Consider the following 21,286-nt stretch of genomic DNA (forward strand, 5'->3'; position numbering starts at 1 on the left):
CTCTAACGTCCCTCCCTGTGTGATGAATTTCTTTCTTTTTTCAGTGGTCATTAGTTCTAAACTCAGCAACAAACCCACATCGACCTGATAGTGAGAAATCTTGTTATTACCAGACACTGCAGCAAAGACTGCAGAGATGCACCTCAAAAATTATTCCAGTCACATTATCACCATTAGTTGCAGTAGTGCTATTTTTAACAAATCCTTTTCTTCCTATCACATATCTTACATTCAAAAATCAGATTGTAACGAAACATAATGACAGAAACAGATAAAGGACGAACTGACAGGTCTTTTGGTTTTGTGGTATTTTCAGAATCATCTTTATTATTAGAAATTATTTGACATTGTTTGGCCTTTTAGAGTCTTTTTACAGTTTTAATCTACATTGTGCAGTTCAAGATTTTTCTATAAATTGTAAATTTGCAGTGAAGTTGTATTTCACATGCAATGCATAATGACGCTCTGTGCAAAGACATGGAAATAACTCATGTGCATCCAGCCACTTTGTCCATTTCTGATGCCATGCAAAAACTCACTTGTATTTTACAAATGAATGTGCAGAAAATACAAGACTGTCAAAATAAAAGCATCCTGAAGAAGTGGCAGCCATTGAAAGACTGACTTCACAACATCATATTTATCATTATCATCTGTAAGAACGTACTCAAGTCTTTACCTTAAGAATTATAAATGAGCATAATGCACCCTATTTCATTCATTTATCATCTCTATTGAACTTGATAATATTGAAAAATCACTTTCTCAAAGATTTGTGCCATCAAAGTTTCATCTAAAGTAATCAAAATAATAACATTTAATTCAGTGATTACATGACAATATTTAACATTATGAGGAACATTTCCAGGAACACAAACACATTGGAAACAGAGAAAAAAAGAGTCCAATGGAGCGAAACACAACCGTGAAGAGATGAACTGTGCAGTCTGCAGTGTCAGGTCAAAACAGGCCACAGGAGGGGAGGAAAAGTGAGTGAAAGAGAGCAGATGTCCTAATCATGTTGGGGGGAAAAGCAGTAATGGGGAGGAGGAGATGGGATTGCGTGTGCATTGACAGGGGAAGGCAGTGGAGGAACGGGGAAATCAGGGTAAGTCATGTGAGGAAAGACACAGCTGAGAGCTAGAGGTGATGGCTGATGGTGGAATGAAGAGCAGAGGACAGAAAGAGGAGACAAACAGGGGGGAAAAAAAACAGAAGAGGGCCATGATTTGACATGGAAGAGCTGCAGGAGGGATAGTTCTCAACATAATTCAATCAGAAAGCGAGAAGAAGAGGACAAAAAGAGACACAAGATAAAGAAGCATTTCATTTTAAGAAGCTGATGAGCGGCTGAAGGAAGAGTCCCAGTGTTCCCAGCACACACACCATCACAAAAACCCACAGGAAGATCCTGTCGATGACCATCGCCACATACTTCCAGTCGTCCTCTATCTGAGGAAAAGCAAATGGAATACATTTTAAGATACAAAATAGACAAGACACAGTCATTACAGCAACACTGTGCTTTCTTCCAGCCCTAAAATACCCCTACTGACCTTTGCCAAATAGTAATTGTGAAATTTTTAGCCATGGCACAAACTGTCACATTCACTCATTGTCACTGGGTCAACACCAGAGCTATATGGTTTATACAAACGGGGGCTGTTTTTAGATTTTATGTGTTCCTTTGTAAGAGAGGATGACAATACACGACGCTGCATCTGAGCAATATAAGAGTAGTTTGTACAGTATGTGTGTATATAGTATGAATCAGTCAGGTGTGGTCAATACGATCATGACCATTTACCACTGTGTGCCTATAGAGAAGGCAGTATAGCTATTCTACATACATCAATTCAAGATCCCAGCTTTGCTCGACAAAAAGAAGAAGCAACAAACATATCAGGAGCGGTCAGAGTGAGCAGGCGGCATGTGCAAACCCCCCCATCAGCAACAAACAAGCAGCTTTACACTCCCTTTATAGCCCTATGTAAATGACTTCCACACCACTTACTAAGCAAGGTGGGAATTAAGGCACCACAGTGATAACACACGTTCACTATAGCTTTGCTAGTGTTTGATTATCACCCCCACCAGCGAGAGGTGGAAGAAGTTATTGCCCTCCGTTTTCTGTTTGCCTGTTTGTTTGTTTGTTTGTTTGTTTGTTTCCAGAAAGCTCAAAAGATGAGTTGATTATAACATGGTGATGTGTAAACATTTTGCCAATATCATGAAGAAAAACAATTGCTCACTCACACCTACAATAACCAGGCCATGCTTTTATCATAACTGGATCCAGATTCTCACCATCTCAATGCGGCCATTTCTTCTTTAAATTCTTATGGAAAGTGCTAGCTTTAGATTTTAATCTGTGAAGGGGACAAAGATCTTGCACTTACAAGGTCTAATTCAAGGCTAGCAATTCAGTTTAAAAAAAAAAGGATACTACTTGTCCAGCGGAAGTCCTATGGCTTTGAATGCAATTCCCTTTTTGTCTGCGGACGGGTAATATCGTCCAAAGTTGCAAAAAAATCAGTATAAAGCATCATCTCCTTACACAAGGAATCATTGTAGTTGTTTTATAAAAATATCCCCGTGTAAATCAAGTGTTTTTCATTATTCAGAGTTGACTCACTGCACACAGACACTGTAACTCAAATTAAATTGAGGACACCACAACAATAATCTAATAATTATTTCCTTATACTTTTTTTATCTACGTCACTACAAATCAGAACATATTTACAAATAAGAAACCAAATATAAGAATAAAAAGTTTTTCTTTTTTGCTTGAGCCCCATTATAGATGGGTAAATTGCCCGTACTAATCAGTAATAGATCTTTTTATTGGTTAACTCCAGCTTGTCTTTTTACCTCTTTGGCTTTGTTGCGAGTCCTCATGTTCTCGGCGATGTACTTCACGCTCTCTATGGCCTGCTTGATCTCTGGTGACACCACGGAGAAGGCTACAACTGCACTGACGGGTGAAGGGGCATTCAGGGGCCTCGGTGGCTTGGGCAGTTCTGACTCCTGGGGTCCCTGGGTCTGTGAGGCTTGGGATGGAGGAGGAGGCGGAACCATTGTGGGAGGGACAGGGGTTGGCACCTCCTTGCCCCTGTAGGGAAACCTTCTGTTCATATCTCTTTTGATGTCACGGGTCATGGAGCCATAGTCCACACAGTTCATGGAGCCACCAGCGGAGGCAGCCCCTCCTACTCCTGCACCTCCATCCAGCGGTGGACACGCTACACCTCCAGTTATGCCTCCAATGCTCACACTCCCTGAGCTGCTTCCACCTCCGATGCTATTCTTTCTCTTCTTGTTTCCTCCACTGCTCCCTCCTCCTACAGCAAGCCCTCCTGCAGTATTGGCAGGGGTGGAGCAGCCCTGGTCAATAGGTCTCCTCATGAGCATCACCTTGGGTAGCACCCCAAGGAACACAGCCCTCACCCACTCTGGCATAGTGTGAGTCATTGGGGTGCGGTAGTGAACATTCAGCACAAAGACGGTGATGACGATGCTGAGGGTGACAAAAATCATGGTGAAGAGGAGGTACTCGCCAATCAGAGGTATGACGAGAGATGTCGAGGGGATGGTCTCAGTGATGACCAGGAGGAACACAGTCAGGGAGAGGAGGACAGAGATACACAAAGTGACTTTTTCACCACAGTCAGATGGGAGGTAAAAGACCAGCACTGTGAGGAAGGAGATGAGGAGGCAAGGGATGATGAGATTGATGGTGTAGAAGAGAGGCAGGCGACGGATGTAGAAGGAGTAGGTGATATCCGGGTAGATCTCCTCGCAGCAGTTATACTTGATGTCATGCTTGTAACCTGGTGCATCAATGATCTCCCACTCTCCACTTTCCCAGAAGTCCTTGAGGTTCACCTGAGAAAAAAGTGTTTTAATTGCCTCTTATTTGTAAGTAATGTTTTTGAGAGTAAAACCAGCAGCTTGCTAAAACACAAGATTCTGCACAATCACATAAAAGTAGCATTTGTGGCTACGTACTGAAACTTTTCTCCTATATTTTCTATCAATTATAATCTCAAAATTGTAATTAATACTGTTGAAACGATAACACAAAGAATAAAACTGCACATCTCCAAGATAGCCATTATGTCTGTGACTCCCTCTGACCTTAGAGCCAATGAGCACCAGGTCGATCTTGGCTTTGTCATAAGTCCAAGATCCAAACTTCATGGAACAGTTCTGGTAGTCGAAGGGGAAGTAGGTGATGTCCATGGGGCAGGACGATTTGAAAATAGCTGGAGGGACCCAGGTTATAGTTCCATCAAACTTCAGCAATGCTTTGGTCTTGTCTTCAACAAGGAAGTCGCCAACAGCACTATGGGATGGCATTTGCAAATCAATCAATCAATCAATTTATCAATATATCAATCGATCAACCACTGAATTAACTTTTATTTGTAGAGCATTTAATCACATTAGTAGATATTTCAGACAGAGAACCAGAGACGTAAATATAATTCAGTTTGTATGGGAAACTAAACTATGAAGCGTTTGCGCACTAAAACTTACTTGTTGTACAAAACAATGTCTGGCCTCCAAATTTTATTGGATGGAACTCGTATGAACTCGATCCCATCGTACTCAATCGGGGCCCATCTCAGTTTGTAATCATTCCACACCTATTAGACCACAACAAGAGACAATGGGTACAAATAATATGGTGTCACTAATGACATCATTTAAAGGATAAATGTTGCTCACGTGTCTCAGCCACAGATTGGTTTCCATAATCTGATTCACTTCATCCTGTCAGGACAAAAGGTTGCAAATTGGTCAAGAACAGAAAAGGAACAATGCAATGGATGGTGAATACACTTTGGTTAGGCGCAGCTCAGTTCTTACCACTTTGACCAGTTGAGATATGGAAACCTCAAATTCCACCGTAACTGGATCAGATACATTCTCGACTGGTCGGATGAACTGGTTGTATCTCCTGAACAACCGTCGAAATAATCTGTCCTCCCCCTTGGATGAAAAACAGCCTAAAAAAAACAAGAAGAGAAGAAAAATTCTTAATAACACTTACACAGGTTAGATGCAGAGGTGACTTTAATTTAGGAGGTTTTCGTGACTTTTCTGGAGTGTAATTTAGAGTATCTGGGATGTCATTGTCCTAGAGAGGAAAGTCACTTCAATCAAACCAAAAATTTCTAAATGAAGACAGTGATAATATGACTAAAATGTGCATATGTAAATTAGGAGATCTTGGAACCCGGGGAGTGCTCTGCTCCTAAAGATACAATAAAAATCCATTTGAAAACCTCATAGTGCTGTAGGTGCTAAGAAAAACCACAATAAAAAAGAGGCCTTTATTCAATTTAATTTCTCACCAATTAGAGTAACCTTTTAAACAGCGGCAGAAGGAGGCATAATTTGCAGCTCTTTATTTTTTCCTTTTGTCTGTCTGTTACTATGGATTCAGAGCTTAAAAATTCTTTGTCCAACCATGAAAAGCGAGCAGGAAAATGTGTTCTGTTTCTCTATGCATCTCCTATGCTTTAACTGACTGAAATAAATCAAACCTCAGTTCACAACATAAAAGACTGCTTTGTTTCTATAGTTACAATATGCTAAAATATTAAAACACCAATACATGACAGTATTTATATTCAAAAGGCAGTGAAACATGATTCACGCTTCAGGCATCAATGCATGACAGAAATGCCCTTTCTTTCCCTCATTATTAAAAATCTGATTGAAATTAGTCCAAAATTGACAAACTACAGCTTCAGGAATTTTTTACAGATGAAAAAAAAAAGAATGACAGAACTCACACTTCAATAATCATCTTTGTGATATTTGTTTGTTCAATTTGGTCACCCGAAACTAAACTCCATTCACCTCTACTGGATTTGCACTGAGCATCCTAAAAGAAAACGAGACAGTCAGACACTGCAACATCCTGTGACACCCCTGAATCCAACATTTTACCCTGACCTACACATTTTTGTGCCTCTGGCTTCCTGAAAATGTTACTTTTTGTTTTGTGATTACTGTATATCTCATCAGGTTTCAGAGACGTGTACCTAAAAAGGTATACAGTGCCTCGTTGTTCCTGACGGTTAATGTGTTCAAGGAACCACACGTGATTAACAAATTCTGCAATAGAGCAACAAACTAGTTATCTATTTATTTCCGGTAATTTAAACGTTTATGAAATGGTGACTATATTGGTAGAAGGATGGTGAGTTTTGAACTGCCAGGCAGAAGATCTAGAGGAAGACCAAAGAGGAGGTTTATGGATGTAGTGAAGGAGGACATGAAGGTAGTTGGTGTGAGAGAAGAGGATGCAGAAGACAGGGTAAGATGGAGGCAATTGATTTGCTGAAGGGAAAAAATTGAAAGGAAAAGACGAAGAAGAAGAAATGTTTGTGAAACCTCCCCATACTGATATTAAACCACCTTCTATCTGTATTACCTTTTCCAACACTCTTATCGAGTGTTTAAAGCACTTTTGTGTCTTATGTGAGTCCGAGACTCAAAGGACGTGGCGCACTTCCGGATGCCGTCAGCCAATAGAATGCGTGTATGGTATCACGTGACTGCCTTCCAAAAATCCGCGATGAGTACAAAAGTTGAACTTTGACCTTGACCTAGTTTTCTCAAGGTCATCATCTCCCTTTCATCCCCTTTGCCACCCAAGTAATGTGCTTATTCTTTCATCTTTCCATCTGCAACGGTTGTGAAGATATTTGATGGATGAACAGACGGACAGACAGACGGATGGACGGACAAACACACAAACACTGACAATTACAATACATCACCGCTTCGCCGGATGTAACAAAAGCTTTCAGTGAGAGTGAGTGGGAAAACAGCCATTACGTTTCATTCTGGAATGACCCTGAACTGTCGAGTCAGTCTGTCTCTGCAGTGGATGGACAAAAGCATTTCAAATGCTGGACGTCAACATTAAGGATACAATGACGGTGTGTGTTCTTGTGTTTGTGTGTGTGTATACTGTATCTATAGACATTCTAAGGCTGAACTGAAGGTCATATTGTGGAATACTGCCACTAGTAACACTGGTGCCTCATATGGCACAGAGACCCATGCCTGTCCAAGCAGAAAATCTTGCCTCACTTGGGACAGCACACACTCACACCACCAGCACATCCTCTGAACATTACCACCAAATAACGTGAAATGCACAAAAACTGTCCTCCCTTAGCATTTTACGTATATTTATCACAGCCTCTTTATCCAGCTGTTTCTTCATGATGATCCATAACATTGTTGGTTATAATTCCACAGAACAAGCTTCTTTCTCTGTCACGCTTAATTTCAAGTGACAGCAGTGGTAGAATCTCTACTATATGTCTTTGGATTTTGAATAGATTCATTATTTTGTTCAGGCATAAACATTGATGCAAATAACAATGTATATATATTTTAAAAGGAGAGCTGACTTCTCCTCCTGCATGCATTATTCATCACAATCCCAAACCATCAAACTTGCACTTAACAAGCCACGTGGACCCTTTTAGAGGATAAGGAGAATGTGCTTTACTAAAAGGGCAAGGAGGATGCAAACCATGCACACACAGAAAGGATTTGTTTCCTGGACAACAAATTAATAAAACATAGTCATAGTCATCATGGGACACTTTCTTTATTCCAACATTTCTATATATCCAAATGTCATACAAACAGAAGCTTCTACAACTGGTTTAAAACACCATACCTTATTGTTCACCGTCCCAAAAGATATCAGATATCAGATCTTATTGTGTTTTAATACTGACATTTGTACAAAGGGGAGTACAGTACCAACCAACATAAGTTAAGATACAACATATTCCTTTATTAGTCCCACAATGGGGAAATTTCCCAAAAACATATTGCATAATTTATTTGAGTATATGTACAGATTACATTTGCCTAGGAATTAAAATATGAATTAGAAATACAAACCGCAATGGTTTATTGCAAATTACTGAACAAGTTAAGTCTAAGCGACAAAAGCTGTAATATGAATCATTACTGTAGGACATAATATTAGCATGGTCTCTGGTCCATTGGTCCATCCAACTTTTAGTAGGATTACACACAGACTGCTTGACACACCTCAATGAAAAATGAGGCTGGGTCCACAACAGGTAAGAAACCATACCATATTGGAGGGGTTCTGGAGAAAGGGGCAGATATGAGATTTGGATTCTGTAATCATTAGTGTGTACTATGCCTCTACTACCTGACAGGTTTTGGAAATACCTTTACATGAATGGGGTATGTGGTAAAGAAGATATCAATATTTGCAGTGAATCAGGCTATTCAACTTAGTTTTACTATTTCAAAAAATATTGCATGACTGGGCTTCCGCGATGCGCTGGCGACACATCCGGAGGCTACCCTGCCTCTTGCCCTTAGCAAGCTTGGATAGGCTCGAGTAGACCTGTGACCCGCTACCTATTTGAACATGACATGAACTACCATCAAACCAGGTAGAAGGGTAGGGAATGTGTGTGTGTCATGGAGGAAATCCAAGTTTAGGAGCTACCAAGGAAAACTGCTGCTCTTAAAGTAAATACTTTTTTATGAATGCCAAATCAATAAAGAAATGAAAGTGATTCCAAGTTATATGACTACATTTTCATGACCAAGCAGTGATATTAGTAGGTAATATTACAAGGGTACAAATACCATGAGACTCTTGCTTATACAAGTGTAATTACATGGGGGGAGGGGGGTCTGTGCTGATATGTACCCCACCTTACTATTAATATACATACATTTTTACACCAAAAGTAAATGCAACACATACTGTTATAAGGGTGGACCTGCAGTACAGACAGTTTCTTCTATTTTTAAAGGTCTATACACTGAAACAAATATCTCATGCTCACTGTCTACACAATAAAGTCATAAAGCACTATGTCTATTTATTTCCAGTGGGAGTAGATATAGATAAATATCTTGCAGACGTCAGATTAAAGCCTGTCTGGTTCTGTTCATCTTGACAACATCTTGTCCGGGCCAGTAAAATAAAGATGTAATTAAAGTTTACCAGCTGTTTATTTGCCATCTAAGCCCTAAATACACTTGAGTCTAGCAATGATAGTTCAAAAGCACAGTGAACACAAGTTTTAAGTGATTTTATATTTTAAAGGTTTCAAAAACAATTTTAATTTCCTCTCACAAGGGACAAACACAGCTCATGGCTATATTCAGCTCACTGGGCCAAAAACTCCAAAACACTCTCAACATTATATAATCACAACATCTGGTGCACATAGAACAATGACCAAACACCAACACCCACATGAAACGATAGATCTCCAACATGATATAGATTCCACATCAAAGTCTAAATACAGACATGAACTGAGTGCTGCAGCAGCGTTAGTTAAGTTATTGTCATATGTGACACATACAATGAAGTTTAAATCTTTATCACTACTTCTCCTAAATCTGTTGGGATATCTTTCTATCTTTAATTCCCTCAAACTTCTGATTTCATTCATTGTTGGTCAACTTAAATGAAATGACTGTTATTTAACTGACTAACTACTAAATAAATATAAACCTGGCAGCTCTATTTCCAGTAATCTCTGGCTAGGAAGTTGCATTAGTGACTTAAAAGCTCCAGAAGTTTTCTGAGGTCACTGGTACAGACACCCTGAGCCTTAAAGCTTAATGAAACAGCTTCTCTCCAGAGACACTTCTGTAATTTCACTTCTTGGTACCTGCCTTGAAAACTGGACGCTGCTCCTTGAGTCACTGCACTTTCATAACCATATTTAAGCCTCTAATTGGGTGAGGGGGATCCAGGGCAATTATAATCACTCAATTAATTGGACCATTTGTGAATTGTGGGAAAAGAATAAGCCAATATTGTTTTTGTTTCTGTGGCACAGTGGCTCCTCTAATTCCCTTCACATCTCTGTGAGTGAAGCTCTTAAGTAGCTTTATTTGAAAGGATGTTAATTAGAACCTTTACTTTTTCAGCTCATATGAACATCACATTACTCTTACTCACTTGTTTCTTAAGGATTTGATTAATGTGGCACAAAGTGCATGTATGATATGAGACAAACAGACAGTGATTGAACGAAATTTAAAGGATCGTGAAGGATCCATGTCTTAGTTAAGCAAATGTGCAGTTTTAATTTCAAAATATTGGAAGTAGTTCATAATTGTGGGCAAAACAGTCTTCAACTCTGAAAAATCACAAAAAATAATCTGGTCATGTCTGATTTTGTCAAACACGCACCATTTTTGCATCTTTGCAATCCAATAACAAAGTTGAAAGATATTGTGGATACAGTTCAGCAATCGCATATTTCACCCCTAAACAGCAGCTTCAAATAAGAATTAGTAGCCAAGCAGTGACTCTGTCTCCATCACTCGTGGCTACAGGAGCGTAAAGCTGCAAAAACACCCATGGCCAGTGGGAAGCTCTTTGATCAGGCATGTGCTTAACAGGATGAGCCTGGGAGTGAATGGTGGACATTGGAGAAGCTAATTTTCCTCCAACAATACATTGCTGGCAGTGTGTGTAAGCGCATAAAAAGGTAATATAAAGGGAGACAGAGAGAGAGACAGAGAGAGAGAGCGAGAGAGAGAGAGAGAGAGAGAGAGAGAGAGAGAGAGAGAGAGAGAGAGCTTAAAGAAGAGATAAGGACAAAAATGACAGAGAAGGCTGCATCGTGTGATTTTGGTCTCCAGAGTTTTGAATGGCCTCACCCTGACATGTTGAATGGTGCACCAGAAAATGCACAGCAATTTCTGCATGTGCTGCGACCATCCTATTGAACATATGGTGCAAGCTTTAACCTCTATGTGTCTTCATGTAAGAGACCTCACCTATATACTGTTCCTATTTATGGACATCGATGTGACTCACTCTCAGGAGCATTGGAATTTTTTCAACAATGCATGAAACGCTCCTTGCCTCCATTTGAGATGATGAAGTGGGAGTTTTCACACCAGATGTACCACATGAGTTAGAAATACTGGAAAAGACAGCATCATATATAAATCTATTCTAGTTCTGCACCAATATACAGTATGTAATCAGGCTATTTCATTAAATGTTTCATATAAACACATAAGCCAGAAATATTCTACTTGACAGGTGTGGGATGAACGTTTCAGATGAAAAACCTGCGGATTTTATTTTATGGTGCAACTAACAGCATTTGGGATGCATCACAGCATCCTGACAGCGTGTAATCCCACACAGCTCTCAACTAAGCAACAACAAAAATGCATGAATCTACAGTCGCTTAGTATCTCAGGAGCCATCTGGAAATACAAGAAACTGCCATACATCTTCTCTCAGTTGCACTGTGATGTTGCTGTGTCTCTCACTGACAGTAAAGAGGTGACTGAAGATTTCTTTCCTCCGATTCTTAAAATCAAGAAAACAGGACTCTTTTCCTAAAACAATGGTCATTATCAGGTGTCTCCATGAGCATGGCAGTGTGACATTGAGCCAAGTTTCTTAAGAACTGAATTCTGACGTAATGTTTGATATTAACTGTTTTCAGGGATGAGTTTATTGAAGATACCAGAGTTGTCCCACCAATTAGTAGTAAGTTGTAAAGACAGGCTATAATGCATTTTGTGTGTTTGCACATGTAAATTCCAATGTAATTTAATATCTAATGTAATTAAAGACATGACTAACATTAAGAATGCATGGGTCAGAAAGTTGGTGCATGAGGCGCCACCTCCCAGGTCGATCTCCATAGAATTTAGAATTTAGCTGTTCCTCTTTTCCCGTCTTTCTTTCAGATGTAAATTATTATTGATATCTTATTTGAAATGAAGTTTAATCACAAATTCATGCCTGAACTTAATATATATCTCCCATCAAGCTGTGGAAAGCTTTATTTTCATTCACGAGGAATGTGGTAGAAATAGAATGTACCTTTCCGAGGTGAGCAGATGCTTGAGGGAATCAGGGCAGTGAAACCTTCACCTACATCCTCAATACCAGAGAACTGGAAGCTAATGGATTCAGTAGATCCAATGCATTGATAACTGGTGTTGTTCCTACAAGTAACAATGAGGCAGCTAAAAATTTGTAACTTTGAAATCTCCTCAATAACAGAAATTACTCATGGCTGAGAAGTTTGCTAGAACCTGGAATATGACAGCAAAAAGTACAATTAAGACGAAATTGACTGCAAATAGTGGCATGGATCAGGTGTTTGATGAGTGAAGAGCAAGCCTGGACTTGAAATGACCTCCCTGGCAATCTAACGCCCTAGGAATTTCAGGAAAATCCATTTTCTGAACCCAAGCTCACGTGAGGAGAGTTTAAAGAAGGCAGTGCAGCACCAGTGTACAGGAAACACTGCAGGGTCACCTTCCAATTAAGGTTTTATTTTTTGACTCAATCACCCAACAACACAACAAAGACACTAGTGAACGGTTCGTCACATGTATTACTGGAGTAACAGAATGAAAAAAGTGTCCCTCTCGCTATGCATTCATTTGAATCAGCGTCCAGTATTGTAATAGTATCAAGAAGCTTTGGAAAGCAGAGTGACAGTGAGGCAGATCATAATGGCTGAAAGTTTCACGATCTGCTGGTAAAGCTGGTGCTGAGCTCGCATCGAGAGATTGGCCACCAGGCCCAGTGAAACTGATGGCTGCTCTGGTATGAATCCATTGGGCGGCTTAACTCCTGTCTGTTTACAGGCTGGACACTGAGACTCTAAACACACGTTTCTTCTTCCAAACATTAGGGAGGTGTTTTGAAGAAATAATTTCCGTGATAACAAGTCGGAGAAAGTAAGTATTCAAACAAATAACACCATGTCATCTCAGCTTTCTGAAATACTTCAAATGTGTTATTAATTTTACCGCAGCATGTTGTTTAGGACACAGGGGGAAACAGGTGGGTTAAAAAAAAACCCTAAATCAAAGATAACCCTGAGGACAGGAAGTCGACAATATAGATGTGAAAGGAGGAGGTACCGGAAAAGAAGACCAGAGGCAAAATGTTCAAACTGGCCTGTCCTACATTTGAGGTATTTGTTGTCTCGCCCAGCCTCATCTCTAGCTGCATGTTCTTCACCCTCTTTCCGTCCATTCTAAAGCATGACTCAGTCCATTGGCAGCACTAAACAGCAGGATGTCCCAGAGGAATCAGGCAGCAGGGCTGTCTGGAGGAGGATTTCTGCTTATGTGTGAAAGGGAGAGTGAATGTGTGTGTGGTGGTGGTGGTTAGAGGGGAGCATGATGGGTAAAGCCAATCCCGGTGGGTAATAAGGCCTCTGCCACAGCCTCTGGTAGTTACTGTGTGTGTGTGTGTGTGTGTGTGTGTGTGTGTGTGTGTGTGTGTGTGTGTGTGTGTGTGTGTGTGTGTGTGTGTGTGTGTGTGTGTGTGTGTGTGTGTGTGTGTGTGTGTGTGTGTGTGTGTGTGTGTGTGTGTGCGCGCAAGGGAAGGACTTTGGGATACGGTTCCTATAATCACATGACAATCTTGTTAGCGATCCTGAAGCCACGGTACAGTCCTGTAGGAGCACACAGGGAAACACACACACACACACACACACACACACACACACACACCGCAGCTGCATTGCTTCTGGGAGAGTAACCACAGAGCTGTTTTGGAGTTTCAACCTCTGAGGAGCACAGAAGTTAAGAAAAAGAGACTTTTGGAAAAAAAATCTCAATTTCTTGAACTACAGGATCGGCATTTCTTCTGTTGTGGACAAATCACCTCATCCTGGATGGCAGGATACGATATATTCTGTAGTGCACTAATCAGACCCCTGCTGAGAATGTGTGTATGTGTGTGTTTTTCAGACACTTATCTGCATACACAGACTTTGTACAGAATCCTACAAAAGCCCACACAGGCAATAAGGGACTGAGGGAAGGAGGAGAAGGGGGGGGGGGTGATAAGGGAGGTGATGGAGTTCTCCCCCCAAAAATAGCAAAGCTATCCACCTCTAACTAGTGAAGGGAGTAGATTTCTTCTTACTTGTGCAAAGCAGTGAGAGGATTGAACCGCTCATCCCTTCACGGCTTCATTTTCTTGTTACTATTCATTTATCCAGTTGAAGGGCAAAATGACAAAGCAGTCAGCTGTGGCAAATCTCTCTAGCTGATGGAGTGAGAGAGTCCATTCCACACTTCTCACACTGGAAACAGTGAAATGTGTCATATATTTAAAGTGTTTGAATTAAAAGCCATTTTTAGATCAGCTTCAATGAAAATTTTGGATTTCATTTAAACGTGAACGTGTAGCAACAAACCAAAGTCCCCGCTGATAAAACTCGATTTTTTTTAAATCATATTTTCACTTGAAAAGTTTTTATGTCCTCACATCATACACTGATATTAGGAAGATAATACAAAGATAATAAAAAGCATGTACATGCTTAAGACTTTGCAAAACATTTCAAGGTCATTTGAAATTTGTATTCCCTCTGTTTATTCATTCATTCATTCATTCATCTTCCGAACCGCTTTATTGGCGGGTCATGGGGAGCTGGAGCCTACCCAGCTATCTTAGGGTGTGAGGTGGGGCAAACTCCGGGCACGACGCCAGTGCACTACGGAGCAGTTTATTAGCATTAACTGTAAGCGAGCCCTGCATGTACCATCATTTACTGGCAGCGGAGTCACAGTAAAGTAAAGCGTCACTGTTTTTTCAGTTCATTACTGATAAACAGTAATTATAAAATTATATATCTGTACATTAAAGTACAACTTGTTACTATGTTCTTATCAACAATATAATTAACAGCAAATGCCTGTTAATAGAAACATTACAGTTGATTTACTGCAATTTTTGTACTGTAAGACAAAACTACAGAAACTTACCAATGGAAATTAACAGAAAATGTTTGCTGCGAATATTTTGCCAAATATAAAAAGGGATAGGATGGGATGGTTACAGATAACTGTAATATACTTTATTGGTAAATGTTTAACAAAACCATTTTCGTTGACATTGTTTAGTTAATTCCAATGTTTATATATAAATATACGTATATATATCATACGTGTATATGTGTGTGTGTGTGTGTGTGTGTATATATATATATATATATATATATACATATATATATATATATATATATATATACATACATATATATATATAGGCCAGTTTGAATATATTTATTTATTTATTTATTTATTTTTGCTTTGCATGACTGAAGCTTATTTTATTCGGGCCAAAAACAAATCATTTGGTTATTAATAATGCAAAAGTTGTTGTCACAACCAGATGTATCCCTTCCCCTCAGCTCAGTTTTGGGTTGAATATGTGAGGCCACTGCTTTTAACATGACTGCAGCGTGGCAGCAAAAAGACACAGAGTGCTGCTCCCACTGGGGAAATCTAGACATCACATCTGGGAAAGGCTCACTGCTGCACTGTTAAAGTGTAACAAATAAATATATAAACAAATAGAATGTAAGCAACATGGTAGTGGTTGAACCCATGTTTAGAACAGTTCTGCTCAAACCACTCTGCTGGTTTAAAGTAAGAGCCCTTTTGCACACACACACACACATACACACACACTAACACACACAATCATATACTGCAAAACTAACAAACTGTGAAACAACTTTTTCCACGTTTGTGACACTCCTAATTTCATTCTCTAAAGTCCTCCATAAAAAGTTTATTTGTGGCTTGATGATTTATTTGCTTTTGTTGTTTTTGAATTGCATCTCTTTCCCCAATGTATTTCTCTTTCCCAACCAACAGGTCAAGGCGGATGACCGCCCTCCAGAGCCGGGTCCTGCCCGGAATTTCTTCCTAAATGAGGGAGTTTTTCCCCACCACCGTCACTTATGCTTTCTCTGGAGGGCATTGTTGGCATCCTATCTGTAAAGCGCTTTGAAATGTCTTCAGATGTGATTAAGCGCTATATAAATAAAAGTTGATTGATTGATCGCAGGAATATGTGGCTATGTTATACAACCATGCATTCTATAATGAATACTTGATTATATACTGAACATATTTAATATGTACTATATTGAACACTGAGTCTTCACATGATTGTCAGGCATGCAAATCTAAAACAAAAAACAAAAAAAGAGTAAACGACATCTCGTCAAAATAAAAAAGATGTTATTTGGTGCAAAAAAAGTAGAAATTTAAGGGAAGGAGACCTTGATGGAGGACAAATTACTGTTTGTTCTACAGAATCTCAACCAGCAAAAGAAACACTGCAGCAATAGATGTTACAGTACATCCTCCCAGTTAACAGCATAATAACAAATAGCAGTAAGACATTGACAAAAACATACCACAGTTTTATATTGTGCTCCACATGAATACGTAATATTTTTGGCATCCCACAGATAGAGACACTTTCCCAAGGAGCCCGCATCCTTGCAGTCTCTTATCAATCCAAAGAAGATGATGAATTCTGGTCTAAAATAACCATTCAGTTACTTGTAAGTGAGGTTTTGATGTATCTGTTCTTTCATGTATCTATTCTTTAATCTATATTTGCTTTTCTATTGTGGTCCCCCTGCACTCCACTCAAGGTCCTTGCCTCAATGTGTTGCTCTAAAGCACACAGGAGGCATGTTAGTTCTGTGAACTACATCCAGAGGAAGATACAGAAAACATGTGGAGGTGATTTCAGACACAAAAGATATGACTGGATAACACAGACCAAAACAAAATACTGTACAGGCAACAGAATAACAGAAGAAATCAACAACCCCGAAACAAATTTGACTTTTCCTGATAACTTATATTCACATTTATGGTTTTAGCATCAGGATCCATAAACACTACCTGCAGAAATGCCCTTGAGCAAGATTCCCTACAGCTCCACAGTGCATACCCCACCCTGACCTCCAACATCTGTGGGTGGAGGGAGCCCACAGCCCTCCACACCATTGACAAACCTATGTCATCCATGTGTTGGCTTGTTTTGTGTATGGCTGGCTGCTTCACAGTAGCCTCAGGGACTGAGGTATAAGCTATGATGCCACATGTCATGATCATCAACTCAAAGGAAATCTAAACCATGTGTGCATGTTCAAATGTCTCGTTTGAATGCATCCGCGCATCATTATGGTTCCTCTCTTCTACGTCACAAATGCATGTTAAAGAGAGTGCGGAGACAGAATGGCAAGGGATAATTATATATATATATATACAACATACAACAACAACAAGCAAATTAAGAAATAAATAAATAAAAGACGCACAGCATTAAAAGCGGAAGAATTTTCTTCGCTGTTACATTCACACCTTCATTGTCTGCGCTGTGCACTTTTATTGACACAGTAATTCAATAAGTCCATGAGTATAAAAGCTACCAGCTGCTGAATGAAAACTTAACAAGTGTCATATAAACCTTTATCATTAATCCTGGTTAAAACAGCTGTCAAGTGAAGTTTATGTCTATGTTCACTATAGATTTTCAGGGATGCTTTTTCTGAGGGGTTATGATGTTGTTTGCGCTGATCTCTCCTCCAGAGGAGCGGGATGCAACTTCTGTTTGTTTGTTGTTGTTGTTTTATTGTTATAAGAAATTTAACAAAGCCCTTACAAGAGTTGAGAAGTAACGACTATAAGAATACTTTTTGGGGATCCGATCCGCGGCGCGCTGTCCGCCGCGGTTCTTACCTTGCGCAGCGAGGAGCCCCAGCAGGAGGACGTTTGTCAGTTTCCCGGAGAAATTCATCGATACATCGGCGCTTGAAGATGCTCTATGCGAATAAAGGTTATGCTGATGACTGGTATCTTGTCGGTAACCGACTATCGAAGTAGGACCTGAAATTAAGGGAAAGAATTTCCTTTGCGCTCCTGCGTGGAGACGTCGGACTCCTGCGCGCTGCCGACAAGAGCAACTTCTTCACGTCCCGCCTTCCCTCTTCCTATTCCTGTACCCCCCACCCACTCACCCAGGGGCCAAACCTTGCGACCTGACTCACAGTGACTCACAGGTAATAAACCCTGAATAATGAAAGAGTTTAAATACGATTCTGAGACCACCAGTACTAACTATCTATCTATCTATCTATCTATCTATCTATCTATCTATCTATCTATCTATCTATCTATCTATCTATCTATCTATCTATCTATCTATCTATCTATCTATCTATCTATCTATCTATCTATCTATCTATCTATCTATCTATCTATCTATCTATCTATCTATATGAATGTATGTCTGCGTGCTTATTAGAAAAATGTAAAAGAAAAAAATGATAACGCATAATTTGTATTTCATCTAAAGATGCAACTCTTTTTCTCTCTTTTTCTTTGTCTCTGTTACATTATATACATCAACTGTGGAGATAACTGTTATTCTCCTAGCTCATCTTGTATGTGTAACAATGCTGGGGCACCTATAAAAACAAGCTGTTTAATCTGTTGGAAAGCTTTGCTGCTTTTTTGTGGAGCTTAACACGGAATGACAATGTGACTGCAGCATCACCGTATGATATTCAGATTCCGTACATGTATATTTTGTAAAACTCAGTCAGACATTTCATTTGGCCACACACACTTTAGCACGATGAGCAGAAATATGTTTTGTTGATTTGTTTCTTAATATTTCATGAGAGTGCCCGTATGTATGTATGGAACACATTCACCTCCATCATCTTTTAGCATTCAGTATAAGATGTCTTTACTTACCTGCCACATATTTGCTCCTCTTAATCAGCATACCTGCAAACAACTAGAACATTGCTTTTTCCCTGGAATTTATAGTATGATATATATTTACAGTACATTTATACCTGTATGGAAAATCACAGCACACACAAAGACTTAAGAAGATGAAGTAGAAAATTAGACAGGTATATATAAATAAGAGTGAAAAGGAGGAAAATATCAAAGGGTATCAAGAGATTTTGTGGGAGAGAATTATGATGCAGAGAAGGTGTGATGGGTGAAACTAAATGGATGTGGGCGGCTAATACAGAGAGACAGATCAGATTAGCTGAGCGTGAAATGTTGAAAAGCTCAAGAATTGACATGAGATCATGAATGAGTGTCAGAGAAGAGAAGAGAAGAGAAGAGAAGAGAAGAGAAGAGAAGAGAAGAGAAGAGAAGAGAAGAGAAGAGAAGAGAAGAGAAGAGAAGAGAAGAGAAGAGTTCATTTCTTTGATGTGACAGGGAATCTATTTCCAGAAATTATTTTTTTAATTCAGCAAGTGGCAGAGAAAGGTTAAAGAGGAGCCTCTACCCATCAGCCAGGACAGGGAAGAAACAGACAATGCTTTTTGTTTAATTTTTTTTTTTCACCTATCTGTCATTTTGTTTATTTTAAAATACTGATGAAGTCATTTTCACGTTTTAACAAACCTTTTCTGCCAGTTTTCCTGTTGCACAGTGCTCTTTCTGATCAACTTTAATAAAGGTGAATCCAGTCCTGAAGACAGAGGAGAGAAACTGCCTGAGAAACAGTGACAGACATTTAAACAAGCCCTCTGGACTTTTAAAACCAAAATAACAAAGATTTGGAGATATTTTTACCTCAGCTTTGTGCTTTAACGCTAGAAGGCCAACACGTGACCTTTGTCATTTGTGTTTCTTTCTGTAATTACTGAATCTAAATCTATTTTTAAAAGTATAGAGTACAATGTTAGTCTAAAAACTGTTTCAGTGTCATAGGAATAAATCTGTTCTGAAAAAACATCTGGGACTTCTTCTTGATGACCACTTACAGCCTCTTCCACACAAACCACATTGCACTTGTCTTAGAGGTTAAAGGTCCCTCAACTATATTCCGATTCTCCGCTGCACCTTTAACATCTTCATTTGGATTTTAAAAAATCTCATCAAGATAAAAAGCTGATGTCTCTAATATGTTTTACTCCCGTATTTATTTGAGTAATTGAGGATTGAGGAGAGTCTGATGATATTAAAAACGATAATCCCATGTTTATCCAGGTCAGCAGCTTTGGTCCAGAGCATAAAAGAAAAAACTAAGGTACAGCTTCGCAGCGTATGTTGGGCTATTTAGCAAGATCCATACAGATGAAATGTCTGGGGAAGGAAGAAGAACAATTTTCCTTAAAATGTGTCCTTAAAGGGAGTTTCCACAGCTTCCACAGCAATGAGGAAATTAGTTAGGTTCACAGGAGGAGTCTGTTGCCCTACAGCGGCTGATGTTTCAGACAAACCATCTCCAGCTGAGCTGGCATCCCACCAGCAGGGAGAGCATACAGTGGAAACACTCTTACTGCATGAAACACTTCTTTTATGTTACATGCCTCTCTCATTGCACTACTGTGCAATCACACAGTAAGACACACCATTAAATAACAGCAGGCATCTGTTCAGACAGCCCAGATAAAGCATGAGGACCCCAAGGGCCTGGCAGGGATGGTAAGGAATAAAGAAAAGGGCAAGCGTGTTTGCAGCCGAGTCTGTGGCAGCAGGACTGTCCTGTTTACCCACAACAACACTCTGGACTATTTCTCTGTCTCAGTTTATTTCTGTTTTCTGTTTTTCACACTTCACCGTCTCTAGGATCACCTATATTCCCGTTATTGGCATCTCTTCTTTGATGGTGGTCATTTGAGAAGAGATCGTTATCTGTCCTTTACCAAATTATGAGATTTGATAGCTTTCGTCTTTGTCTCGTCTCATCACTTACACTAATGGCGCGTTTGCCTTTGAACGAACCGTGATCTGATGTTTCAGCAAATCTAATCAGTGATCAGTAATCTGAACAGAACTGCTTTGCCTCCTCATTTGTACAGTTTGTCATATCATGTCAAATCAACGTAACAGTCTCTGTTTTGTTCCTCATAAACTTTTAATGACAGTCTTTAAAAAAAATGTTTTTTTAATTGAAAAACGTAGCACACATTTCTCAGGTGGGACTTGGAGTGTGTAGGCCTTTGTCGGCTGGCTCCAGTCTGCCCACAAATGTCATTCAAGCTTATCCAAACTGTCTAACCTGAGAATTATGTTATATGTAGCTGCACCCCCACCTGCATAAATATCTCTGTATGCAGTAAATATCGACCACTTTTGACCGTCATATTCCACCTTTTTGTGAGACCTTGTACTTAGATATATACAAATCTATGAAGACACTTAATCTGCATTCTTGCCTTGATTCTTGCCTGCCCGAAGAATCCCGGCGTCCTTCATTATCACTATGAATTTTAATTGCGAACAGGGTCTTTTCCTTACCAACATCACCCTTGCATTCATCACAACTTCTGAACTATCTGAGGTTTCCCTCTTCAGAGGATAGAAAGACTACCTATATTTATTCATTTTTTATACTTTTTGGGGGCAAGAGTATGCAGAAAGTAGTTTTATTAAAGATACTCAA

The 21,286-nt window shown here is 39.5% G+C and overlaps 1 protein-coding gene across 1 annotated transcript; it reads right to left on the reverse strand.

The window, feature by feature from the left end:
• Positions 1 to 316: 316 nt before the first annotated feature.
• Positions 317 to 17,798, reverse strand: LOC137602505 (neuronal acetylcholine receptor subunit alpha-3-like). The gene is made up of 7 exons (XM_068325305.1): positions 17,608 to 17,798; positions 4,876 to 5,015; positions 4,735 to 4,779; positions 4,543 to 4,652; positions 4,141 to 4,348; positions 2,875 to 3,888; positions 317 to 1,452 (listed from the first exon to the last, which is right to left on the reverse strand). The coding sequence occupies exons 1-7, from the start codon at positions 17,663 to 17,665 to the stop codon at positions 1,327 to 1,329; spliced, it is 1,701 nt and encodes a 566-aa protein (XP_068181406.1). The 5' UTR covers positions 17,666 to 17,798; the 3' UTR covers positions 317 to 1,326.
• Positions 17,799 to 21,286: the final 3,488 nt, after the last annotated feature.

This window comes from Antennarius striatus, chromosome 10 (assembly GCF_040054535.1).
Source record: "Antennarius striatus isolate MH-2024 chromosome 10, ASM4005453v1, whole genome shotgun sequence".
Classification (NCBI taxonomy): domain Eukaryota; kingdom Metazoa; phylum Chordata; class Actinopteri; order Lophiiformes; family Antennariidae; genus Antennarius; species Antennarius striatus.

Coding starts and splice junctions, on each gene's coding strand:
- LOC137602505 (XM_068325305.1), bottom strand. CDS start 17,665: ATGAATTTCTCCGGGAAACTGACAAACGTCCTCCTGCTGGGGCTCCTC. Junction 4,780..4,875: donor TATCTCAACTGGTCAAAGTG/GTAAGAACTGAG, acceptor TTGTCCTGACAG/GATGAAGTGAATCAGATTAT. Junction 4,653..4,734: donor CCAATCTGTGGCTGAGACAC/GTGAGCAACATT, acceptor GTGGTCTAATAG/GTGTGGAATGATTACAAACT.